General features: G+C 41.2%; 5 protein-coding genes across 9 annotated transcripts; 3 read left to right on the top strand and 2 right to left on the bottom strand.

The window, feature by feature from the left end:
- Nucleotides 1–53: 53 nt before the first annotated feature.
- LOC108088871 (Golgi apparatus protein 1) lies at nucleotides 54–8,079 on the bottom strand. Of its 2 annotated transcripts, none has more exons than XM_017186858.1 (6): nucleotides 6,931–8,079; nucleotides 5,266–6,475; nucleotides 4,809–5,206; nucleotides 4,129–4,497; nucleotides 1,015–1,384; nucleotides 54–632 (listed from the first exon to the last, which is right to left on the bottom strand). In XM_017186858.1, the coding sequence occupies exons 1-6, from the start codon at nucleotides 7,642–7,644 to the stop codon at nucleotides 355–357; spliced, it is 3,339 nt and encodes a 1,112-aa protein (XP_017042347.1). In that variant the 5' UTR covers nucleotides 7,645–8,079; the 3' UTR covers nucleotides 54–354. The 2 variants fall into 2 exon arrangements, with proteins under 2 accessions (XP_017042347.1, XP_017042348.1); XM_017186859.1 differs by having other exon boundaries at nucleotides 4,821–5,206.
- On the top strand, nucleotides 1,436–4,077 carry LOC108088872 (glutactin). Its single transcript, XM_017186860.2, has 5 exons — nucleotides 1,436–2,021; nucleotides 2,320–2,463; nucleotides 2,535–3,186; nucleotides 3,247–3,437; nucleotides 3,504–4,077. Exons 1-5 carry the CDS (start codon nucleotides 1,764–1,766, stop codon nucleotides 3,936–3,938), a joined length of 1,680 nt encoding a protein of 559 aa, XP_017042349.1. The 5' UTR covers nucleotides 1,436–1,763; the 3' UTR covers nucleotides 3,939–4,077.
- Nucleotides 8,080–8,566: 487 nt separating the features above from the next.
- On the top strand, nucleotides 8,567–14,317 carry LOC108088921 (neuronal membrane glycoprotein M6-a). 2 transcript variants are annotated; one of them, XM_017186937.2, is made up of 5 exons: nucleotides 8,567–8,983; nucleotides 11,590–11,802; nucleotides 12,621–12,780; nucleotides 12,840–13,144; nucleotides 13,209–14,317. In XM_017186937.2, exons 1-5 carry the CDS (start codon nucleotides 8,980–8,982, stop codon nucleotides 13,484–13,486), a joined length of 960 nt encoding a protein of 319 aa, XP_017042426.1. In that variant the 5' UTR covers nucleotides 8,567–8,979; the 3' UTR covers nucleotides 13,487–14,317. The 2 variants fall into 2 exon arrangements, with proteins under 2 accessions (XP_017042426.1, XP_017042427.1); XM_017186938.2 differs by lacking the exon at nucleotides 11,590–11,802 and having other exon boundaries at nucleotides 8,568–8,983.
- A 1,881-nt stretch (nucleotides 14,318–16,198) lies between these two features.
- Nucleotides 16,199–19,922, bottom strand: LOC108088867 (serine/threonine-protein kinase PLK4). 2 transcript variants are annotated; one of them, XM_017186849.2, is made up of 8 exons: nucleotides 19,752–19,922; nucleotides 18,919–18,977; nucleotides 18,764–18,859; nucleotides 17,928–18,708; nucleotides 17,419–17,869; nucleotides 16,851–17,367; nucleotides 16,631–16,780; nucleotides 16,199–16,574 (listed from the first exon to the last, which is right to left on the bottom strand). In XM_017186849.2, exons 2-8 carry the CDS (start codon nucleotides 18,952–18,954, stop codon nucleotides 16,287–16,289), a joined length of 2,319 nt encoding a protein of 772 aa, XP_017042338.1. In that variant the 5' UTR covers nucleotides 18,955–18,977; nucleotides 19,752–19,922; the 3' UTR covers nucleotides 16,199–16,286. The 2 variants fall into 2 exon arrangements, with proteins under 2 accessions (XP_017042338.1, XP_017042337.1); XM_017186848.2 differs by lacking the exon at nucleotides 19,752–19,922 and having other exon boundaries at nucleotides 18,919–19,074.
- Nucleotides 19,279–25,634, top strand: LOC108088866 (cyclin-dependent kinase 12). Of its 2 annotated transcripts, XM_017186846.2 has the most exons (8): nucleotides 19,279–19,704; nucleotides 20,259–20,820; nucleotides 20,876–21,726; nucleotides 21,782–21,941; nucleotides 22,104–23,343; nucleotides 23,408–23,796; nucleotides 24,006–24,479; nucleotides 24,554–25,634. In XM_017186846.2, exons 2-8 carry the CDS (start codon nucleotides 20,612–20,614, stop codon nucleotides 24,711–24,713), a joined length of 3,483 nt encoding a protein of 1,160 aa, XP_017042335.1. In that variant the 5' UTR covers nucleotides 19,279–19,704; nucleotides 20,259–20,611; the 3' UTR covers nucleotides 24,714–25,634. The 2 variants fall into 2 exon arrangements, with proteins under 2 accessions (XP_017042335.1, XP_017042336.1); XM_017186847.2 differs by lacking the exon at nucleotides 19,279–19,704 and having other exon boundaries at nucleotides 20,151–20,820; nucleotides 22,107–23,343.
- The last annotated feature ends 771 nt before the right edge of the window (nucleotides 25,635–26,405 follow it).

The raw sequence follows: 26,405 nt of genomic DNA, 5'->3' as shown, positions 1-26,405 counted from the left end.
GAAAGTTTCGACCAAAGTACCCAGCCCATGCGATAAATTTTCAAAATGCACAGTTTGTTTACAAAAATACAATTTAATATACAGGTGAAATTGTTACAAAAAAGTATAACAAAAAGGCCCTAAGAATGGAACTAGAATATTTTATTGTTTCCTCTTTTTTCGCTTAATTTTTGGTCTTACAATCGATTAAGCCACAAATTGCTCACACAAATATTAAAAAGGCAGGCTGGATGCAGCAGGATGAGAGGAAGCAAGGATAGGAATCGGGTCATGGGGTCAGCCGAAATGGAAAACAACAAGCTCGCAAATATGAACTTTCCGTCTACACAGCAACACTACAGTCTACTATTTGAATTATTTATTCTTTAAGCCCATTGCACGTTTGGTGGCCCGTCCCAGGAAGATGCCGGTGAGGAAGACCAGTCCCGTGGCGCTCATCAGTATCACAAGGAAAAATTTACGCGCCGGCGAGGCGACCACCTGCTGAACCAGCTGCTGCATGTCCCCGGGCGGCAGTGCCAGCGTGTCGTCCGCGTTTCGGAACATCTCGATGCGCCGCTGCAGCTTTTCTCGGCAGTCCGCTTCCAGTGAGTTCGGCGTATCCTTTAGCAGCGTTCTAAGGCAGTTCAGCTCTAAGAGAGGGAATTAATAATAAGATGTTATAACAAACGTAACACATAAATATAAATTTTTATGAGAGATCTTCTAGCTTAGTTTAAAAATAAAAAAGGAATGTAGAAAGCGTGATTCCAGTTTTTAAATGTAAATAATTTACTTTGTTTATATAAACTCCAAACAACGATTAATTGTGGTTTTGTTCATCAAAGTTATAAGCTCGTGATTGGTTCTTATACATTTAACTCTACGAGTGCAGTCAAAAAACTATACGAACGACACTGCATTCACTAAAATAAATAAACTAAATCGTTACGTTCTTAGGAACAATTTCTGTTCGGTTAGATAGTATTTATAATTAATAATCCTACATTTTTGATAATAGGTATAACCACTCACTTCGTCCATTGCCAGCCGACACCTTTGAACAGTATCGTAGCAGATCCACGGTGCAAGCCGTTTCTAGGATGGGATCGACATGGATGTCGGCCTTGGCTTCGGCGATCAGAGTGGCCACCTCCATCTGGCACTGCCGGTTGATTATCTGCTTTTGCAGGAAGGCCGTCTTCAAACATTCCGCCAACTGACCATGCTCATCAGAATCAATGTTAGCCTTGCACAACTCCTGGATCTCAGATTTGCAAAACACCTGCAGCAGGGGATTCAGCTTGTAGTTGAGGGCCTGCTCCTGAAGGATCTTGATCATCTCCTTGGCACATGGTTCGTCCAGAGCTGACTGGCGGAACTTGTCTTTTAGACAGTGAATTACCTAAGAAGCAACAATATTATTATGGTTTCAATAACTGAGCTAATCATTGCCTGTGGAAGATGTAGAAAGCAATAAAAATATTAAAACTGTTTTGAGTTCGCCAAACCAAATAAATAAGTAATAACGTTTTGGTTAAGAAAAAACTTTCTCCGACAGTTTAATAAACATTTCTTAACCCGCTAATTAAAAGTCAATTGAAAGCTTGTACAATTGACAGGGATTTATATAGCGTAACGCAGATAACAACGCACGGAAATATTCACGTTTTGCCCGTCATCCAGCGACTATACCTCTAATCGTTGCAAGCACTACGTTAGACACCAGAGCCTTTTCATTCTGGCACTCAGTTCTCGTTCAAAGTCGAAATCAGTCGGGTCTGATGCGTAAACGGGGCGTATACATGATGTTGACGCTGTGCGGTGTAGCGACCGCTGCCTTAACCGGTTTTCTTGTGATTTTCCTCACCGGAAACCATGGAGCCAACGCGTCTGAAGAAAGTACGGTAAAGGTAGAGCTATCGAATGGTCAGGGCGAAGTGCTTGGGAATTATGGGTACACAGCTTGGACGGATCAAACCTTTATGCAGTTTCGTGGCATTCCATTTGCCGAACCGCCAACAAAGGACCTGCGATTTCGGGTGAGTCTGAGCGTAACCTTTGCTATAAAGCTAAATCTTAGAAGCTTCAATACCTGCAGATATACCAATATCTGCCCAGTTTTCTGTAAACGTTGACAAGTGTAACAAAGTTATAAATATAAATTGGAGCTAATAGAAATATAAAAAAAGGTGTTTTGAAATAAATGCAGATAGTTTAGCTTTCTCAAACGCTTCTGTGTTGTTTATATAGACATATAAGCTATTTTCGCCCGCCTTAACTGATAAGCAGCCGTATGACGAAATATAAACGATTTCTATTCTACATTTTTATGGATAGCCACCTGTGGCTCGATCACCGTGGACTGGCACTCTCAGCGCCCTGAACTTTGGTCAGCGCTGCCCAGTGATAACCAATCTAGATGGCCAGTTGTCAGATGCTGAACTCGAGGATTGTCTGAATCTGTCGGTCTACACTAAAAACGTGAGTAAGAGTAGTAGAATGACTGCAACGATCACATAACAAAAAGAAACTAAAGCAAACCCTTAATTTAGCTATATGGTAGCCAGCCTGTAATGTTTTATATCTACGGGGGAGGTTACTACAATGGGTCCGCAGAGGATCACCCACCGAACTACATCCTAGAGAAAGATGTGGTGCTCGTTGTGCCACAATATCGCGTGGGCGCTCTCGGATGGCTGTCGACTTACACGGAAGAGCTTCCCGGAAACGCTCCCATTGCGGATATCCTTTTGGCTCTCGATTGGGTCCAAACACACATCAGCCGCTTTGGTGGTGACCCCCAAAAGGTGACTATTTTTGGCCAGAGTGCCGGTGGTGGAGTAGCCAGTGCCTTGCTGCTGAGCCCCAAAACTGGCGAGAATCTGTTCAAGCGAGCGATTGTGCAGTCGGGCTCGATTTTCGCCAGCTGGGCTATCAACAAGGATCCAAAAGCACAATCGCAACAGATCTGTGCCAAGCTGGGATGTCTGAGCTGCGGCCAGCAGGATAAGCTAGTGGAATGCCTACGAGAGGCCAAGGTCAAAGACATCCTGATCGCCACGAGTTCGGAGTCTTTTTCGCCTCTTGTGGGAGACCTGCAGGGTATCCTGCCGCAACATCCCAGTGAGCTGGTGAAGAGCTATCGCAGGCAAATCCCCCTGCTTACCGGGTTTACTCAACACGATGGCTCGTTCGTTCTAGCAAGTATGTGACGGAAAAGTTAAGTTTTCAATTATTTTTTGAATGCTAAATCACTTTTTATAGGCTATTATGATGCTGTCGCTTCTAAAGTGTCGAATGTGAGTTCGTTGAGTGTTCGTCAGTTTGTACAGGGCATCAATAATTTGGTTAACGATACGACGGGACTCACAGATAACACCTTGAGTCGGTTACTGTTTAAACCACAGATCCTCAACAGCCATGATCACAATGCTGCGGTTCCTGCGTACTTTGATGTGAGCTTTTAAATTACCCACTATACATTGAAGTTTCTTAGTGCCTGTTAACCGCCTCTCCCACAGCTTACTTCAACAATATTTATGAAGTCTCCAGTGATTACGCTGGCCACAAAAATTTACGACCAACAACCCCTTACGCCAGTGTATCTCTATAGTTTTGAGTACGAGGGCAAATACACTCGATTTGGTTATGAGTTCGGAAATGCACACTATCCATTTAATGGAGGAGTCCATCACTCAAACGACAACATTTATCTGTTTGCCACTCATCCCTTGGAGGGAGAGGACACAGAGATGGCACAGAAAATGGTAGAATTGTGGACCTCATTCGCCATCGATGGCGTTCCCAGCGAACTGAGTCCCCTGACCAGTGCCAGTGGGCCATATAATCAACTTAACTTAAAGTTAACTAAAGGCGACGATTTATTGGAAACGTTGACGGTAGCAATAGACGATCCTGACAATGGGAGACTGCAGCGTGAAGATATGGAGTTTTGATTGTCCAACCAATTCATAGGTAGTATAAATATTTAAAGAAAAAGCGCATTTCAAAATGAAATGAAAAACCGGCTAGCGATTTACTTTAGTAAACGCCAAAACTAGTATGTTTGATTAAATTATAATATATGGCTATGCAGTTATCTAAGCTTATAAATTCTTGCTAAAGTGCAATAGGTTATCCACTCACCTTTCCATTCAGCTCCTCGTTGGGCAGAGCACTGGCCACAATATTGGAGCAATACCGGTCGATGTTCTTTCCGCAGGCGCTTTGCAGCGAAGGATTGAACCGGAAGTCCGTGTTTTGCTCGATCATACGGTTGACCACCACCAAATGGCACCTCTGGTCGAACTGTGTGTCATCCTTGTATGTCTTCAGGCAATCCAAAAGCTTTGCCGAGTCAGTGCTTGGACAGAACTTGTAGATCATCTCCTTGCACGTGGTGAGGAGCGTGTAGTCAGTGCCGCTGTCACCCAGCTCCGATTTCTTGACCATAAAGATCGCATGATGACAGGGCTTGCCCAAGCTACTCGTTTTTCTTATAAGGCACTCCAGAGCCTGCAGGGTCCAAATAAATTAGTCATTGCTATCTGGGTACAGTCTTTCGATTTTGGGTGTGAAATGTGATAAGCACGAGTCATAGTGATTATATGTTGAACAGGAAAGTACAGCCTTATATATATACTTGATATAGTACTTGAAGACTCGGACAGAAGTATAACTGACATATTTTAAGCAAGCAAATACTTAATAATCAATCATAAATATATATTCTATATGCTTTCTGTTTCCTGTTATCAACATATATCATTATAACCCTCTTTAGTGTTAAGGCGGCTTTGTGGTTAAGGATGAGTTAGATAACTTGCTTTTTCATTCACCTGACCGGGACCCTTTTCCTCCTCGCAGAATTGTTCCAGCTCACGCTTGCAGGCGTTCGCCAGCTTGGGGTCCAATTGAATGCTCTCGCGCTGCTGGTAGAGTTGCGCCTTCACCTGGTGGCGGCATTCCTTGGGAATCTGATGGCGCTGCGCCTTGATAGTGTCGTTGCGCATCACCTCGCTAAGGCAGGCCACCACCTCGTTTTTGGTGGCGCTCGAGGAGCAGAAGCGCTGAACGTATGGACGGCATGCCTCCTTGAACTTGGTGGTGAAGTGGAAGCTTTTAAGCGAGATGATCTGAAAGTGTTCTATGGCGGCGCGACACCGGAGGTCCTTTCGTAGATCTGCATCGTTTTTGTGCGCTATTAGACAGTCCATCATGTCGCCTGTAAGGGATTAAAAATCTGTCTTAAAACTGTATAAATTTTTGGGGAACTTTAGTTACCATTATCCTTGCCGCTCTTGAGGATCGCCGAGCAGTGCTGCTGCATTGCCTCACCGCACACGTTCATAATGACGGGATTGAGTTCCACGTGAGCGGCCTCCTCCTCAGTGTACTTGACCACCACTGTTTTGCATTCCGGCTGCAGTTGGTCCATATTCTTTTGCAGACACTCCATTTCACTGCCCTTTTCCGTGCAGTCGGCGCAGAACGCTGAGAGATCGTTGAGACAGTAGTCTTCTACCTCGGGGATTAAGTCCATGGATATGGCGCGCTGTCTCATCACACGTTTCACCTCCTTAAAGCAGTCTTTCCGCAAAGTCTGATGCTCGTCCTCGCTGAAAGCCATGCGATGCAGACAGGGGAGAATCATGGGTCCCCTTTCCGGATCCATTTGAATGTTCTGCGCATCATCCCATTGCTTCTTTGCACGGCAATACTTCACTGCGTCATCGCGACAGTGTTTGTACAGCTGCGGGTCCAACTTGAAGTCTCTAGCAACGAAGTACTCGATGATAAGCAGAGCTTGCTCGCATTCGGGAAGCATCACAGGGGTGCCAATGTGCTCCACCAGACAAGTCATGACTCGCGCGTCGCCTCCTTGCACATCTTTGCAGGCCACGTCCACAACTGGCTTGCAGGCCCGCCTAAGCACCGGATCCACGCGCCAGTCCTCGCCGGCGTCACTTGCCTTTATCAGGGTTTCCAATCCCCGCTGGCACTGTGCCGTCACCCGTCGCTGTTGACGCCTGGCCTTAACATGCTCAAGAAGGCAATGAATAATCTCGCCACCAGTACTCGCCATGCCATTAACCAGCTGCGCCTTGTGCTCATCCGGACAGAATTTGGGTATGTCATCGGCACAGTCGTTGAGAAGCTCCGGCGAGAGCTGGTAGTCCGTCATCAGCATGCGACGGTGGTCCGTCAACTCGGCGAGGCAAGGGGGCGCCAATTTTGTCCCGTTTTTCGACACCGACTCCAAGCAGAGCAGGATCTGGGCCAGTCGTACGTGCTTGTCCTCGGAGACACCGCGACGGCAATGATACGTCTTGATATCGTCCTTACAGGCCTTGGCCAAACCGTGGGACACGCGGTAGTCGCGGCCCATCTGCTGATCCCTCATTGTGATTTGCGAGGCGCACTGGGGCGACATTGAAGGGTGGTTCTTGTGCCGCACAAGGCACTTGAAACCGCCAGCAGTGCCAGGCTTTTCCTGAAACAGAAATATAGTTAGTTTCAGTTATTAATTAATCCTTTAAAGTATAATTAAAAAAGGCTAAAATATAACATTTTGATAAAAGCAAAAGCATACGAGACAAATGTATTTTTGGAAAATATCACAATCATAAAATGTCTAAACTATATTGAATATTAAAAATGTTCATTTTTACTGAAAAATACAGCAACTTATTCGACATGGAATCGAATCTTATCTGTTGTATTTTACAGTGATCCTATTCCAAAATGGTACTCATTATTTTTCGACTGTTGAACTCGCACTATTTTTTTTTTAGGGTCAATGATTTCGCCCCTTATCTCTAAAATATTTTTTGTACGTCCTTTATATGCTACAAAATATAATTTGTTTGAGAACTTAAGACTATTTTTGGCGTTTCTAAGCGGCATGTATGTATGCGTAGTCTCAACTCACATGTGGACATTACTTACCTGAGAGCACAAAGAGGAGAGATCCTCCTGGCAGACCCGAAACAGTTCAAGCATTCCACGCTGCAGCTCGATGGAGTTGATGGCGCTCTGACAGATTGGCTCGATTGGCTTCGGGGCACTCTCCTGGAGGCATTGAACGGTGCCCAATTGGGAAAGTACGGAGGGCAAGTGGTCGATGTTTAGCCGCCCGCACTTGTGCTCCTCAACGAGCTGTCCACAGACGGTGTAAAACTCGTCAACAGCGCTATAATCCTGGCCCAGAGACTCGTAGCCTTTTCTCAGGTGCTGATGGCAGGCGCTGCTCTGCGGCAGTTTCAGTCGCTGCTGATCCAGGCAGCTCCACAGGTGCACGGAGTTTAGACAGCTCTCTAGCTTGGACCGCTCGGCGGGACAATATAAGGGCAGGAAGCTGCTCTCCATCCAGGCGGGCAGCTGCAACTGGCGTTGCTGCAGCCACAGCTCATGCTGGCAGGCCTCCGGGAGGTCCTCCAGCTGACTGGAGCTGAAAGTTAGTGCGCACTCCAGCATGGACAGGTTGTCTGTGAACTTGTGGTGCGCGCAAAGCTTCTTTAGGTCCTGGCACTCAGCCAGGTCGATGATGCTGTGCATAGCTTTTGGATTATCCACGTCGATGGCTGCACGCCGAATGCGCTGGAGGGAATCGTCGGCCGAAGTGGTGGTGGCCACCAGGAAAGCCAACATAAGACGCAACATGTTTGCCGGGCGGCTCTTCTGCCTTTCTGTCTGTGTGACCGATCTTTTAAACTCCAGTCTCAGTGCCTAGACATCGAAGAGACCTCCAATGGCGTATTGCTTGCGTAAGCTAAAAAAGCGGCTATATTTGCAGTCGACACGATGATTCGATTCGCTGCTTTCGGCCGAAATACATCAGCAAAAGCAAATATATTTCGTCGAGTTTCAGAGTGCAGCGCGCAGCAACAACAAGTATGTAAAATGGTTGGCCGGTTCACGAATCCGCCGCTCTCACGTCCTGTTCATTGTTCGAATACGTTGTCTGGCAGCTTAATAGTATACAATATCGCCGGGAGTATTACAACAGCCTCGACGGCTGCTATTCCGGCATTTAAAATGATAATATCAACTAAATTTGCAAAAATCCACTGAGCCCAACAGGCGATGGAAGATGACCAGAACTATCGGCTGGTCGTGATCTATCGACAGGGGCGCCGCGAAGGGGCAGTGCCTTTATAATACTCGAACTCCACTAGACATTTTTCTGTTGATATGTATTGTATCGAATGAGGTATCAAGGGTTTGATCCCAGACAGGGGCTTAGGCTGGACATATTTATCAAAAAACCATCGTATAGATTTATGATAGACTTAAAAAAATTATAGACTTGAAAAATATTCAACCTGAACCGTTATTTTCCTCATTTTATTGGAGTAAGGCAAAATTGTCTTTCATATCAAACTTTTTAAGCTCCAATAGTTAAAATACCCTTTGGGAGCACAGAAAATGTAAATCATTAAATTAATAAAATTGTGTCTTATCCAAAAACTATTTGTCCCATTTTGACAAACAGTATTATTTTTTAAATGCCTTAAAAAAACCGATGAATACTAAAATGAACTAACGCTTAGGGTTTCAATGTTGTTATCGATATGTATCCATATTCACAATAAACTCGTTATTGTGTAGATACGTTTTGTTTTTAGACGAATTCAGTTGAGCTACTTCGAAGCCTAGGTTAATAAATGTGTGCGAATAACTTATAGCATTCATAATATAACCACCTGTCGTTTTCGGTTTAAATTTCAATTTTATATAAGGACCAAGTGCAACGCAAACAGTTTAAGCGCGAGTTCAGATTCCCCCTCCACTTCGAAGCTCACACCTTAAAACTTGTTTTTAGTTTGCCAAGTGGAGCAAAGTGCTTGTGCGTTTGTGTACACATACAAACATATGTAAAAGACTTCAGAAATTTCAACACACAAATTGCACTGCAGAAGTATTTGCATTGATAGTGAAGATATTTAAATGATATAATTTTACAGCGCAAACTGCTTACAAATCACAGCCATTAAAATGGGTAAGTTAGCAGACAGCTTAGGCATATATTTTACGGATGACTAAAAAGTAAACCAACTCTGTGATAAATAAATAATATAAACTACTTGCTAAGATAATAACTTTACTGGCTCCAGTTGGGTAAATATCTTCTTAAAGTCTAAAACTGTATTGTGCAGCCTTTAACGTAAATTTAAACTTTGTATTCTGAGCTCTTATTTTATTTAGAAGTTTTTATTTCACTAAATGATCACTTAGTTTAAATTATATTGTAATGACGCATACAGACGCCAAATTTAAAATCTTCGATGGTTTAATCCCGACAGAATTTATTTTAATTTATATTAGATATGTAGTACATATTGTAAAAACTTAGTAAACCATATTTTATGAACACAATAATCAAGTAAAAAATTTTCAGTCAAGAATTAATTTTATGTCTTATGGTGTTTTCGTTTCGTAAGATTATAAAGATTTGACTTGAAAAGATGCAAAAAAGTATGTATTAACATTAGATGATAAAGCAACTTCCTCAAAGTATGGTGGGATTCACTGCCAACGTTAAAGTCGCATTTGAGAAATTAGCCCTTTAGCGCGAAACTAAAGTTATGGTAGATTCTATCTTAATTAATAAACTTAACAGTTTTATCAGAAAGTGTACATGTATTTAAATAACTAATTGAATAAGTTGTAATGAACAATTCGCTTATACACTTTTTATGACAAGGCCCAGTCTACAAGAATTTTACAGTTTGCAGCTAAACTTTCCAAGTTATTTTATTTACGCTCTAGCAGTCCGCATTATTTCGTTCGCAAAGTGTCATTGCACGCTACCGGAATTAATGTTTGGCTCTAATGCGGAGCCTAGGCTTGTGTCTTGGTGTCATTGGCATCCAGCATTTGGCATCTGGAATAAGGCATCTGGCCCAAAGCCTCGGCGGCAATTTTCATTCCGACTGGCACAGACACCGCGGGACTTCCGGTGAGAACCTCTCAAATGCGGATGCATTTAAAAGGCTCAGGCTCTTCACTCGCTTCGCTGGCAGGATGTTTACTGGATGTTTCGCATTTCTAAGGTCGTTGTCCCGTCTGTCTTGACTAGGCCTTAAGCTGCAGCTCAGCACATAGTTGTCTTAGTTATATTTCAAGAGGAAGTAAATGAAGGATTTTGTTAAACATGTGGAAAGGTTTTTTAATGATATTATAGTTTATGCAAGAGCTAGAGGAATATTTATGACCTCAGTCGCCACAAGGCTCATAAATATCTTAGTTATATTTCAAGGAGAAGTTCATAAATAAATTTTGTAAGTGTGACGACTAAATAAACTATAGGAACTTCTCTATATGTATATCTATACATTATAAAACTAATTAGAGCATAATATTCTTTAAAAATTTGTGTTTACAAAGGTTTAACTTATTCCATTCCTGTAATGTTTTAAAGATGCTAATTACTCTAAAATTTGTCTTTTTCCTTTATTGGTGTGACTTTTTGACCTAACCGAAGTTGTGAACTTCTGCCAGCAAGTTCGAACCAATTGCCTCGTTAATTAAAGCAAAACGAAAGACTTACACAGAAAAAAAATGTAGACATAATTTATCAAAATTTTCAGCTGGTAAATAACAATTATTGATCAACTCTTTTTAAATTTAACTTGTTGCTATTAAATTGAAAACGAGCCTAATTTTGGTGTAATTTCAAAGTTTTGTTACATCTGACACCAACGCTTGGTCTTAACCAAATTATGATTTTTTACGAATGAAGTTTGTTTTTAATTATGTTTTCTTTTTACTTAAAATCAGCAAATATTTTTATCTGTGTTTTCATATTATATTAAGAGATACAAAAATCAACGCTACGCTCTTTAAAGAGTAGTTATAAGAGGCGCCTTCCATTGAGAGTCGTCAGTTTTGTATTCTACTGGAGCGTCGGTCCGTTAACAATACTTACAATAAGTGCGAAGGAAAGGGTGTTTCCTAATAAGTGCGAGAGAAACTGCAATAAAGTTTTTTGTCTAACCCTTATGTAGTGCATAGATCTTAAAATTGACTGTCATATTGCAATGGGTATATTTTTGTTGCCTTGAGAAAAAAATGTATTCTTATATTGTTAGCCTTGCTAAATATGTTGGTGCATTTATAAACTAACAGCAACTGTTTACAAGAGTTTATTAAAAGGAAAATTTTTTGTTGGAACCCGCACATATTCTATTTGAAAATAAAAAGCCGAAACAAAATAAAAGAAATTAATATAATATTAATTAAATATTGAGACATATTGGAAACAAAAAATTAATAAAACAATTCTCCCTAATACCATATTTTAAAAATATTCGACAACCCTACTCTGAACGTTAACGGACTAAGCCCGAACAATTTGGCAGACGACGAGACAACCTTGTACCTATTCTCCCATGGTCGATCCCATTCAGAGTTTTCAGTTTTCTTTTCTACGGGAGCGCCAGTCGCTGTTCGCTGCCATTCCTATAAAGACTAATTATTATCATTGAAACTGTTGATTGGGTGACGTCGGTGTGCTTGTGATTCATTGTGTGCGGCTTCTTTCGGCTAGCTTTTTCCCTGGGCAGTGTGTAACTAAACTTCTCTGTGACTCCCGATTCCACAAAGCACTGTGCAGTATGCCGGGCAAGGGGAACAACCGTGATCGCATCCGGGATCCCCGCGAGGAGATCCTGCTCGAGACGAACTTCGAGGATGATGGCGGAGTCCTGACGCGCGCCTACAACGGAAATCCGTACAATCCGTCCATCCAGAACCGAAGGCGGAACTCGTACCGCTCGGATCACTCCTTGGACAGGTACACAGAGCGAGGTGGAGAAGGTACGACCCGAGTTCCAAAATACTTCCGGAGCACGAATTGCACTCCGGGATGCAATCAATCGATTTCACTCTCATAGAATTGTGTGTACACCTTGTGACTATTTGCTTTTCGTGAATCACTGGAGAACCTGTAGCCACCAGTCGCTGGTTCACCTGTTATCTTATCACTGTCTTTCCCATTTATGCTTGCACAAGCAACTCGCATTTGTGTGTGTATCGTCTCAAAAGTACCATGCGCATATGTTTTTAAACGCTAACAATTTTTTTATTCACCTTACTATAATTTCTCTGTCAGTCAATCTGTATCTCAGTTATTTGTCTTGATTTCCATCTCTCTTTAGTAAGTCAGCTGTTTTAATTAATGTTTAATTAACAACTAAATTATATCGAAAACAATAAAGACTAAAAATTAACTAAAAGACAAAAATCAAACAAATATTCTGGTTTTGTTTGGTTTTGATTATTTTATGATGTTGATAATTACCTAGATTAACATTTGCATACACAACTTTTAAATATGTCAAAAAACTCTTTGTAGTAATCTTTATTTATTTTTACATACCTATATTTTGAAATTTTTATAATGTTGTTTTAATAATTTAGTAAGTTTTTATAAGCCACACTGTCTTTTACAAATACCCTTGTAGGATTTTAAAAATATGATTTCTTTTTTAAAGTATGATTTCTTTATTTTCTTACTCACTGTGCTAATAGTATATTCGGATTAATTCGATTAAAGCAGTCTAAATAAAATAAAGTATAAAAAACACAAATTTTAAATCCAATAATTTGTCTTAAATGCAATTTCATATTTCCAGGTGAATGTTGCCAATCATGCATGGCGCGAATCCCCTACGCCACTCTCATAGCCACTCTAATGTGCCTCCTGGGAGTCGGAATATTCTGCTTCACCATGTACCGAGGCGCCTCACTCACCGTCATAATGCTGGACCAGGTCTTTCATCTGCGACTGATCTGGTGAGTAATTAACTAGCACTGAAAAAAAATCATTTACTTGAACTATGTAACTCGTTAAGGATCGAAGCGGTGCAGATGATATTTGTAATAATCGGAGCTGGTATGGCGGCCCTTGGGTTCATGATTCTTTTCGTCGGATTTTTGGCCACCGGAGCCACCAGATACAAGGTTTACAGGGCGTGGAGATCGCGAGTAGGCGGTCGAATCTCATGCGCCGTTCTCATGGGAATAACGTACCTGCTAAACTTTGTCTGGAGCCTGATCCTGTGCTTCCTGGTAGTGGTTACCTTCATTTATACAATGTTCTGGAACATGTGCTCGAGTGTAGAGCACTCTCAAAGCTGCATTGATCTGACCCAATTCCGTAAGAACTAGTTGAATAAAATATATACCTTTAAGAAGATTTTTAAATGTCTCCCATCCCACAGATTTTATGTTTCCACCAAACACAAAAGCCGAAGATATGAAAGTCTGCGAAAAGTACGAGATAAAGGCATTCTGCAAAGACGGCGTGGAGAACGCTGAGGTCATGTTCATATTGGCAACCCTATCCACCCTCTTGGTGCTGCTCAGTCTGGTACATTACCTGATGTGCCTGTCGGCTAACTATGCCCACATTCGGGATCACGAAAAGTTCCAGGAGCTGCAGGAAATTCAAAACCTAAACGAGCTGGAGTACAGCGCTACTTCAAAGGATCGATTCTAGGACATATTTCAGAAGATTCAATTTGAGCTAAAAGAGAAGTCCAGCGCTATTTGAGACATTCGCGCTCCATACAACGAACAGTGAACAAAATTCCATCGAAACCAACATGCTATAGCTAAGATTTATTATTTAGGCCTAAGATTAAAGTTGAGTTTGAAGATTTGAATGATTATTTAATGAGTTACTGGATTCAACTATTATTTATATCCGAATATCTTCATAAATTAGCAGTTCTGTGTCAAGTAAAAACTGCCAATAGAGAATATCCCACTGAAATTCAGATTTTTATATTTTTGCACCCCTTAACTAATATTAGTTTTCCGTCCATTACATTAAGTTAGCTTACATTCGCTTTTATGTTTCCATTTGTTATCACCTTGCAAGCAATAAATCCATACAAACATAAAAGACAAATGCTTATGCTCAAATTGATTCTTCTGAATTGCCGAATGCATTTTATTAAAATACGAATACGTTAGTTAATCGCAAATTATCAGTACATAGCGTAATCCATCCGTGCATGATCTTTTAAGTCTGCACAAATATACTTTTCCATGTGAATATTTCACTATTGCATCTACAACTTGAAAGCAATACGAATCCTGCCGTAGTAATTCTGTATATGCGGTAACATCAGTTTTATAAGACAGTTTTTATCTAAAGATTGGACTATGTGTAAGAAAATGCACCTTGTGTTTAATGTATAAACGTACGTAATAATAATAATATATTTTCTACGACACTTTTCTAACCTCACACTTATACAAAAAAGTAGGATGACATTAGAATGTAGACTTTTAAATATGAAATAAAAAATTGATTAAAATCAAATTAACTTGCATTATTTGTATACCAGCAATATAATATATATTTCCCTTATCCTTAAAAAAAATGTTGATGTTTTCAATGACAGTCATATGATAAGACATCCGGTTTAAAAAAAAAACAGTTCTTCTGTTCGTTTTAGCTGAATAGCCTTAAAACTGGGAGACTGGTTTGTGTGTAAGAATAGAGAATGACGGGCTTGTCTAAAAGATAAGATATATATGTATACTTTATGGGATCGAAAAGTCGCAATGCGGCAAACTTGTAATTAAAATTTTAACAGCCAGAGTTAAAAATAATTTTTACTTTTATTTTCATTAAATCAATTTTGTTTTCTTTAATACATTTTTTTTACGATTTTCAAAAGCAATAATCAATAAAAAACAATAAAAAAAGGAAGTCAGCTTAGGCAAAACAAAATACTTAAAGGCTAAACAACATCGAAGATGTTAGGATTCTATATTCATAAAACTTTGCTTGTCTACTGAATAACAACGATTTTTATACCCTTGCAGAGCAAAAGGGTATTATAATTTCAGTCAGAAGTTTGCAACGCAGTGAAGGAGACACCTCAGACCCCATATAGTATATATATTCTTGATCAGCATCACGAGCAGAATCGAAATCCGTCTGTACGTCTGTCCGTCTGTCCATCTGTCCGTCTGTCCGTTTCCGCGCAAACTAGTCTCTCAGTTTTAAAGCTATCGTGCTGAAACTTTCCCAAAAGTTGTGTAGTTGTTGCACGCAGTATATAAGTCGGAACGAGCTGGATCGGCCGACTATATCGGATAGCTCCAATACAAGAGAATGAAATAAAAAAATCTCACTCTGTTGTTTTTGATCAGATCGACTTGAATTCTTCAAGATGGCGTTTTCTAACTGTTATTGAATTTCGGATTAAATTTGAACAAAATCGGATAATTCTATCATATAGCTGCCATAGGAGAGATCGAAAAATATATATAGAATTAATAGAAATAAATTGATAGCATCGTTGTTTTCTATCCCACGAGCATGATTTTTTGAACATCAAGTTTTTTAACAACCCTTATATTGAGAAAAAAGTTTCATAAAAATCGGACAACTATATCTTATAGCTGCCATAGGAAAGATCAAAAATCTATATAGAAATAACGGAAATAAAATTATAACATCGTTGGTTTTTTTTTGATAAGCATAATTTTTGAAATTTAAAGTTTTCTAACGACTCTTGAATTACGAATTAAATTTGATGAAAATCGGACAACTATATCATATAGCTCCCATATGATCTATAGTCGAAAATATGAAAAATGAATAGAAAAATCGTCTTAGCTTCGATGTTGTTTAGCCTTTATGTATTTTTTTCGACATATTTGACGACTGCAAGGGTATATAAGCTTCGGCTTGCCGAAGCTAGCTTCCTTTCTTGTTTCCCTTTAATTCTACATATATAGATTTTTCCTAAGGACCTTTCCTATGGCAGCTAAATTTTATTAAAATTTATTTTAATAAAATTTAATTCGAATTTGTATGTAGTTAAAAACCACCATCTGGAAGAAATCAAGTCGATATGATCAAAAACAACGGCGTAATAATTTTTTATCAATCTTTCGTCCGATACGCCCGTTTTGACTTAAATACTGCGTGCAATAACTACACAACTTTTGGGAAAGTTTCAGCGAAATAGCTTTAAATCTGAGAGACTAGTTTACATAGAAACAGAAAGAGGAACAGACGTACAGACGTAGTTCGATTCAGATCGTGATACTGATCTAGAATATATATACTATATGGGGACTTAGATGTTTCCTCCTCTGCGTGAATATCCTCTGCAAGGGTATAATGAATATAAATCAAACGTTTTAAAAAACGCATTATAAAAATCAGAGAAATATACAAAATATATTTAAGTTACAAAATATATTTACCTTTAATTTACAATATAGTATTATCATTCAATCTTAAAAAATATGAACAGATCCGTTTGATTAAGTTATAAAAGCATTCGATTATAGGAAGGCGTTGTCGTTTTGGGAGTCATTGCGCTGTTGTAGTCAATCTTCCTTCCGCTAGCAAGCAGTGGAGCGGTTTTGAGCTTTAATTGAATGTTGGGTATCTGACTGATTCTATCTCTGACCGAGAACGGTAGATCGTCGTCTTTTGCGAAGTGCGTTGAAGTGCCATTGGGTTGGGTGAAAGTTATACCCCCACCTTGCATGTGTGGAATAACAGAGACTACGGACCCATCATAAAATTGTATTTGCACAACTCCGTGGGAAAGCTGTTATAGAGAAATGTAAATTAGCTAAAAATATACAGATAACTACATTAACTTACCTCAGTTGCGATTCCAATATCAGGAACGGTAATGCGTTTAATGGGAATGTTTTGATGGGCCGCTAGCATATTTGACCTGGAGCAATTGGTTCCGAAATCTGTCGTATTTCGAGTCGACGAAATAGTGCTTACGGAAAAGTTTATTGAGCCCTAGAGAAGAAGAGAGTTGAATCATACAGCAATCAACCTTACATATAGTAAGTGTTCACTCTATATTTACCTGATTTGATTTTGGTGTGGAGAAAGCAATGTTTGTTGTATCCCTTAAACCATCTAATCTCTGAGCAGGTTGCAAGTCTGCGATAGGTCTTCGTCCGATGGTGACTGGAAAACATGCATTGTCCTTTGTCTGAGCAACCTCCAAGGCGTTACTAATGTTTACACAGTGGGTGAAACACTCGTTTCCATGTTCTATTAGAGACCGTGGCTCCGAGCAGGAATGATCCGACAGCAACATTCCGTTCGCATCGTAAACCTTAAGCCCCTCGGAGGGCGACTTTAGCAGCTTGGCACCCGAATAGAAACGAATCTCAAAGTCCGTCATCGTCTCCATTAATTGGCATTTGCCAAGGGCACTGAAGTAAGTGACTTTCGGTGTCTTGCTCTTCACTAGGCCCACAAATCGTGCTCCATATACATATTTTTTCCAGTGTTTGCTGGGTAAGTTTTCGTAGTTAAAGACGCAATCTCCGCTTGGTATTTGAAGATCTGGTGGATGCTCTCTTACTGGCAAGCCACTAAAATTTGCAGTGTTAATATTTTTTAGATTTTCATAAAACTTAACTTACCGTCCTGGATCCGGCTGGTAAATTATGATACGCTGTCCGTCATCCGATATGCGGCAGATATCATTTACCCGATCTTCGTTTAGCTGTGGTCGGAATTTTATAAACTCGAGGACCACTTCACCATTCCGCAAGATACTCATTATAGCATTCTTCGTCTTATACCGTGTCGGCAGCAATCTCTTGGTGTTTAATGGTGACACCGAAATACGCTCTTCTTTAGGTGCTGGTCGGGAATTTTGTCCTATGAGCATGTCCAATCGAAACGGTGGTACCTTAGCTGTTCCAGGCCAGTTTTGCTCTGTCAAACCAGTCGAAGTTGGTGGAAATATGACAGGCTGCTCATAAGCGGGTCGAATTTGATCCTTTTTAAACCCTTCTTGTATTTGGGGAAGCACTTGCTGTGGGACCGAGTTGTCTACAGAACGAATGCCCTGGGAGTTTCTGGAGTCACCTTAAAAAATGGGACTAAATAAAAAACCTATAAAGAACACAATTTTCTTAATGCTTACTGCTCGCAAATGTAATTATTCCACTGTCACCGCTTTCCAAACTCTGGCTGAAAACATTCAACGCTCCCGGCGCGGAGTATCCAGCTTTTGAGCCACAATCCAATCTTTTCAGCATAAAAGGATGGCACAAGACCGCCTCCAGGGTAATTCTTTCGTGTGGAAGCTTCTTGAGCAACTTGTTTATCAAGTCCTGCGCCTCATAGGACAAATGGGATGGCATAAAATACTCGGACATGACCACCTTGTTAAGCGTGGACTGCACGGCGTCTGTTTCAAAGGGAGGCCGCCCCACCAGCAGGGTGTACAACATGCATCCGACACTCCAAACATCCGCCGGCAGTCCGTGAGACACCCGTGAAACCACCTCAGGAGATATATAATTAGGTGTCCCACACATTGTCATATGCCGCTCATCCGGTCGCTTTAACTGAGTGGCCAGTCCGAAATCGGCTATCTTCACGTGCATTTCTTTGCTAAGCAGTAGATTGGATAGCGAGATATCGCGGTGCATTATATTGTGCGAATGCAAGTACAGAAGACCAGCAACCACCTGCCTTAAAATGGAGGCAGCTTCTGCCTCTGTAAACGGCCTGGCTAAGTGGTTCATGTAGCGGTGAAGTTCTCCGTTGTGCGCTAACTCAAGTACCAAGTACACATAGTTTGCGTCCTGAAAGAAAGTGTACAGCTGGAGAACAGAAGGATGCTTTAGACGGGAATGAATTTCCACTTCCTGGCGAACGCGACTGGCAAGTCCTGTGCCCTGTATTAATTTCTTATCGATCTAAAGACGAATGATTGATTAAAATAAGAATTGTCAATTGAAAAGTAGCCCTTACCATCTTAATGGCCACATCCTGGTGAGTGTGCAGGCATCGCGCCTTATAAACACTCGCAAATCCTCCCTTTCCCAACAAGTGCTGTACCTCATAATCCTGCAAAAGCAGTTATCGCTTAAAAATTCCGTCACAAATAGAAATTCCGGTGCACTCACCTCAATTGATTCTCCAAATGCCCGATTGGATAACATAGTTTATTTTGTTCTTAAAGCCACTTGAAAGTTATTATTATTATTAATCAACCAAAGCCATGTAAACAAACAAGCCAAAAAAAAATTTGAAAGGGAACGCCACCGTTAGTGTTGAAAAATTAAAAACATTTTTAAGAAGCTAATTTACCAACACAAACAAGGGTTGCATTTTCTATCGATATTTTAAACCGCGAATTGAATTTGAACTCTTTAACAATGAGGTCATTGCTTGTTTCAGAATTAGAAATTAAAAGTATATTGACATATATTAAACTCATTTGAAAATCATTTAACATTGAAAATAATTTATTTTAATTTTCTCCCCATATATTTATTTTAAACACAGCGCGTTCACACTGCCTTGAAAGGAAGTGCAGCCCTGGTAGATTAATCGCTAAGAATATTGCCAGCCATTGAAAATGCAGAAAATCATGGCGAAACTATTCTGATGGTTTTTCTGCCAAAACAATGCCTAATGAGACATGTAATTTGCATTTGAACAATCTTTCTTATATTTGATCCAACTATTAAAAGATCTAATGTAATTCTCGCGTAAAGAATTAAATTCGAAAGCGTAAACAACGTCGGAATACGAGTCCGCGACAGCCGTGTTATTTAACAATTTTTGGAGCTTCGGCGAGTGTGTCCGCCGGCAGCTGAAACACTGAATCGCAGTATCGGCCAGTTACAGCGAGTTTAAACTTTCAAAAGAGTAGTGTTTGCATAATTTACAGCAAAAAAAAAAAACTGGTAAGTACGAAGAAAAGAAAAATAAAATGACCCACATCCATACTTACATTTGTACGTATGTTGGTGCGTCGGTGTATGTCTCATGCACTTAGGCACGCACACAACGTTGTAATCGCACATACGTCAGCGACAAGCAACAGTGTAAAAACAGTGCTGGAAAATATCCTAAGCCTTAACAAAATTTGAAAATAAAACTTGGGAATCGCTATAAAAGCAATTTTAACATCAGGTTTTATTTTCAGTTTTTAAGACATTTCTCTAACGCAATATAAGCGTTTCATTTAATTTACTGCAGGTGAGAAACAATGTCTAATAACCTAGCGAAATTGTATATAATTTTGAGATTTGTTTATATAAAATCCAAAGTGAATACAAAAATGTGTTTTTGTTTTGCCAAATCTCTTTAGTGTGACCTCCGATATTCATCACCAAAACGTCAGTGGCAATCAATACGCGTTCTTCCGCTATTCACCACACTCGATGATTGGGCACACTTGTCACTTCATTATAACCTTAAAATGACAAGTTATAAATTTTTTTTATGTTAATTTTAGTGGAAACCGAACACTAAATCGTTTTTTAGGAGCAGTGCAGTGAAGTGTCGAACCTTTTCATTTGCCTGCGCGACTGTGGCGCTGTGGATTAGCACATATCTTCTCGATAATCATGTAAAGAAAACGTCACACGAATATGTGCTTGTGCAGAGAGCCAGCGATGTAAATAAAATTGGAGCTGCTCCCGAGAAATCTTACCGCAAAGCAATAAAAACTTTGATGTCTGAGTGTTACTTGCCGACCGAGTATCTATAGCGATCCAAACAACGAAATCCCAGCATAACCCATAGAGAACTGAAGTAGGTGTCTGCGGATCTAGCGAGTGTTCTTATCCCGACCGTCGAGACGCTACGATGCATGCATCCTCCGCCGCGGGGACCGCACTTGTGGAGTACTCGGACGTCAGCTCGGAGGACTTCTCTGACCAGGAGACTGGCGACTTGGAAACAGACGCCGGCAAGGGGGTCGGAAACATTAAAAAACCAAAGCCAGCTGGTGATAATCAGTTTCCCAAAGGTCGTCTTGGTGTCAAGCCCGATAAGGAGGGCTATGATAACTATAGGTAAGAACACGAACAAACCAACTAAGGTGAATGCCGTAACACCTGTTTCTTACAGGAGTAGACGGGCAGAAGACTCTATCGATCCTGCTGCGGCCGGATCGAGGCAAACTTCGAGCAGCGAGGCCACCAACCCGCGGGAGGATCCCTCTCAGACATCCAACTCGAAGGACGAGTTGTGGGGCAGGGATATCTACATGTACAGCGACTCCATCGACACCGACGAAATTGAGGCGGAGATGAAGCGGCAAAAGCGTAAAAAACAAAAGAAGGACAAGCACAAACACAAGTCCAAGAAGAAGTCTAAGAAGCGCAAGAAGAAGCGGGCCAAGTCGTACTCCAGCATCGATTCAATGTCGGACAATGACATCAATGCCTTATTGGACCGGCGTTACACCCCGCCGACGGCTCCTAACAAGAGCAACGAGCGAACGGTAAGTGCCGCGCCGTCCACCTTCACCCCACACAACCTCAAGGAAAGCAGTTCGCCGGCCACTCCGCCGCCGGCTCGTCGCCCGAATGCCAATAGCACCTACTACGGAGAGTCGTCCGTGGAGACAGCTAACACCGCGCTGGGTAGCAACCTACAGGTCACCGTAACGAACAAGCAAACAAGCAGCAGCCGGCACCGCTCACCTCCTCCTTCTACCCGCTCCAGTGGAAATGGGCCTAGATTTGGTAACTCACCGCGAACTCCTCCGCCCTCTCACTACACCTCGTCCAGCGGTGCCGGCGGTGGCAGTGGGTCGGTGGCGCGCGATTCACGCAGCTCCCGCTATGCAAATAGTCCCCACAAGGATGACTTAAATGCGCATCACCGCTCCAGTCACGATCACGGCTATCAGGCTCGTTACTCGGGAGTCGGTTCTAGCAGCCACGATGCCAGAAAGGTGAAACGCTTGTCACCGGGTAGGTTTGGCAAACATTTACATAAATGCATTTCACTTACTTTGGGACGTTGCAGAGTTGGACCGTTACAACCATCAGCCAAGCACGCCGCCGCACAAACGACGGAAGTTTAGCGATGGCAGGGATGTGAGTCTCGGAAGCTTCGAGCATAGCAGACACCACTCTGGCAAATACGAACGGTACAGCAGGGATCGATATTCCAGAAGGTCATCAAGGTAAAATTCATCATTCCATTAAAATAATAGCCCCAATCAGGCAATATCGAAAAATTGTCGAAAGTCCTAGATGTCATAAAGATGATAATAACTTTGAGCTTATTTTAAATGAATTTGTTTTATGCTATAAAATTTGGTAATGCAATTTTTTAACTCTTAAAGAAGTCCCAGTGTGCAACACTCGCGAAGTCGACAATCTCCCATCGGTGGCCTCTCGTCCAGTGGAGCGGGTTCGAATGCGTTCCGTCATGGCAGTAGTCACAGACACAAGTACGGAACTACTGCTAGTTCGCCGTCTTCCCACACGACGAGGTCCTCTAAGCGCGCTTCCGGAGCTGGGACCTCTGGTGATCGCTACTCGAGGTCGCCCAGGACAAGTTCGCGCTACTTGGACGCTTCACCACCGTCGCCAGTCGCAGCTTCCAGCTCGCATCACCATCACCATCGTCGCTCGCCAAAGATGCGCCAGAGGACCAGAGCAGGCAGCCGCCGCCGTTCGCCCAGTTCGCCCAGCAGCGGCAGCTCCGCTTCTCGCAGTCGATCGCCTACGTCGAGAGATCTTAAACACAAGCGCGAAGAGTATATCAAAAAGATAAGCGAGACAAGTCTGTTTGCCGAGCTTGTTAAGGACCGTCACAAAAGACAGAAGGCGCTTAAGGAAATCATAGAGCGACAGGAAGAGAACAGCAACAGCAATAGCAACAGCAATGGTGCTTTGACCATCAACGACAACAGTTCCTCGGTGGATGGCAATACTCCCAACACGGGTGACTGTCGATCTGGTCCAGGAAGTGGAACACCCGCAGCGGTGTCGACGACTTCTAACGGGCTTGAAGTGTTGGCCAACAAACCAGATCTGGACCTCAACAACATTCCCATGCCAAACAAGGAGAACGAAACTCTGGTTTCGAACCCAGGTCCTAGCGCCGATGTTCCGGACAGTACCACCCCGTCAAAGCAACCATTGTTAGTGACACCCTTCTCGGCCAGTAAGAGCAACCTGAAACCGAAGAGTCTGACCTCTTTGCCGCTGCCTCCTGGGATGAACGCTCTCGATCTGGTCAACGCAAGATCTCCTTCACCTGCGAAGAAAAAAGAATCGGATGAGAAAAACGTCAATTCCAGCGTCAGCGCCAACAAGAGCGTGCTTAATCTTCCCATGCCGCCAGTGATTCCTGGCAGTGAGGAACTCAGCGGCGACGACGATGTCATTGACAGTCCTGAAGACTTTGATGCCCCACCCGGTACAAATTTACACAGCCAAACTGCTGGGCAAGGAGCCCGTCGCCGCCCAGTGATACTTAATCGACGAGATTCGCGAAACAACGTTCGCGACTGGGGTGAGCGGTGTGTGGATGTCTTCGAAATGATTGCCCAAATAGGAGAAGGAACTTACGGACAGGTGAGAATTAGGTCAACTGAATGTACGTTAGGCAATGTTTAATCACAAAAATGTATTTTTGCAGGTTTACAAGGCGCGGGATCATCACACCAACGACATGGTGGCGCTGAAAAAGGTTCGGCTTGAGCATGAAAAGGAAGGTTTTCCTATTACAGCCGTGCGTGAAATCAAAATACTGAGGCAACTGAACCATCGCAATATTGTCAACCTGCATGAAATTGTGACGGACAAGCAGGACGCAGTGGAGTTTCGCAAGGACAAAGGATCGTTCTACCTGGTGTTCGAGTACATGGATCATGACTTGATGGGCCTACTTGAGTCGGGCATGGTCGACTTTAATGAGGAGAACAACGCTAGCATTATGAAGCAGCTTCTGGATGGTCTTAACTACTGCCACAAAAAGAATTTTCTGCATCGGGACATCAAGTGTTCCAACATTTTAATGAATAACAGGTGGGAAAATATAACACTTGGGTTGGTATGGATGTGCTTACACGGTTGGAACGAATTATTTTATCTGAATTGTTTCCCTTTTTAGATGAAATTATCCTTTATTTATTTTTTTTATTTTCCGGAAAAAAAACAGTGTTACAAGATTACTTTCTATATTTAAGACTATATTTTTGTACATCGAATTTAAAATAATTGTGTGCTTCTTGCAGAGGAAAAGTAAAACTGGCGGACTTTGGACTGGCACGACTTTACAATGCCGACGATCGGGAACGACCCTACACGAACAAAGTAATCACCCTTTGGTATCGGCCGCCAGAACTGTTGCTGGGTGAGGAGCGGTATGGACCGTCAATAGACGTTTGGTCCTGCGGATGCATCCTAGGAGAACTCTTTGTAAAGCGGCCACTATTCCAAGCGAATGCAGAGATGGCTCAGCTTGAAACCATATCGAAGATCTGCGGATCACCGGTTCCCGCCGTGTGGCCGAATGTAATTAAGCTGCCTCTATTCCACACACTCAAGCAAAAGAAAACACATCGTCGTCGCCTGAGGGAAGATTTCGAGTTTATGCCGGCGCCTGCACTAGATCTGCTAGACAAAATGCTGGACTTGGATCCTGACAAGCGTATAACAGCCGAGGATGCACTCCGGTCGCCATGGCTCAAAAAAATCAACCCTGACGAGTAAGTATATTAAAACCAAAATTAATCCTCTTTGGGTGTCGTAAACAGCAAATTGATCTTTTATGTTTTTAAAGGATGCCGACGCCACAATTGCCAACGTGGCAGGACTGCCATGAGCTTTGGAGTAAGAAGCGCCGTCGGCAGCTGCGGGAACAACAGGAGTCGCTGCCTCCAACAGTGATAGCCTCGACCAAATACCAACAACATGGCGCTGCCATGGTGGGGGACGCTTAGCATTTGCTGTATGCTTCGCTTTTCAACGTGAGAGAGAGCTACAAACAGCGTGATGGCGAGGAGTGTTCCTGGTGGCACTAGTATCTAGCTGTATCTAGCAATTAACGAAACCAATAATAGGAATCTGTTATCCTCGGACAGGGCCAGAATAGGTTATCTTGGACTTGCTCTAGCCGCTGTCGAGTTTAAGACAGCTTCAATAAAGTCTTGGCTACATTTACAAATTGCTTTATATGTTGGGCAAATTTAATCAATCACTGTATAAACGAAGTGTTATATATAATCGCAGGTACATTTAAAAAAAAAGGTTTTATTTTTCAATTTAATTTACGTTGCTATTAGTGTTTTTAATTTTGGAATCGAAATTTGGCAATCTGAAAACATCGTGCATGAACGGGAATGTAGCGTTCACGTATCGAAATTGTAAACTAGTAACTCAATACGTATTCGTATCATTCAAGGCGATTTGTAAGTGACCGATCATGTTTCAAGCTACGAAATAAGCGTATACAGTGAAGCAGTTAAAGATTAGCATTTTAATATAAACAAATTGTTAAATAATAATAGACTACAGATAGTGTATTGAATAGTTTAGTTTATTGTTAAGTATTTAAGAAAAGTGTAAATTATAAATGAATTTATCAAGTAAATATGTACTAATTTACCCATACGCAGGCATTTGATAAGTTTGTATTTTAATATGATGTTTGAGCGCACCCAACATCAGAACTAGCTGCATGACGTGCGTTAGACTGAAATCGATCCACTCCAAATTACATATGTAAATAGGTTGAATATTTTTACTATAACACAGACGATCAACAAAAGTAACATCTCAAAATCAAACCGACTAAATTAATTTTTGGTACACCAAACGCTATATAAATAAAAGTAAACAATAAAAAGTGTATTTTAAATCTATTGGTAAAGCGGTAAACACATCTAGTTATAATTGAATTTGGTTGGGGAGTACGGGTATTTCGATACCACAATTTTTTGTTTGCCTTTGATCACCTTTTTTTTTTTAATTTTAGCATGCATTTTAGCAATAAAAACAAGTTAAAATAAATCGATCCATTTAAAACGACGTTAAAAATGTTTAAATTTTGTACGCTAAATATCTGTTTTTCGTTATTTTTGTAAGTTCCGGCCAATTAAAAATGTAAGTTTTAAACATTTAAACACATATTTTATACAATATTAGCCGACAATTTAAGTAGGTCAGTTTTTGTGTTCACCAAAAAACAGAAACACCGTATAGGTATAAAAAAGGTATCAACTTATGAAATAAAAAATTGTTTACATTTTTAAAGTTTAAAGTTGTCGAGCGAGATTTTCAAAATTAATTACAAAAAAAAATTGAATTCAACTCGTTGACAACAGAGAATATTGTTAAACCAGTCCAATACAGATTTTTTTTTAAATAAAATTAAAAATTGTTACCCGAAGGTATTTTTATATTTAAAGAGAAGTAACGGGCAAACGGTCACTCAAATAAAAGAAGTTAGTATTTTCGAAAGCCTAAAAAACTGTTCAGTATTTTTGAGTGGTCCCACCAGTGCAGCACATATATAAGTGCGTTTCATCACATCGTCAGATTTGTATGTATATTGTGCCAGTTCGCCTTTGTTTTTTAATTGCAAACCCGTCAATTAAGAAATTGTTTAACGGTGTGTGTCCAGCTACTTTTGT

The sequence above is a fragment of the Drosophila ficusphila genome, unplaced genomic scaffold (genome assembly GCF_018152265.1).
Source record: "Drosophila ficusphila isolate 14025-0441.05 unplaced genomic scaffold, ASM1815226v1 contig_106, whole genome shotgun sequence".
NCBI classification, from domain to species: Eukaryota; Metazoa; Arthropoda; class Insecta; order Diptera; family Drosophilidae; genus Drosophila; species Drosophila ficusphila.
Note: the sequence above shows the minus strand (reverse complement) of the source record. Positions and strands in the feature narration are given on the sequence as shown.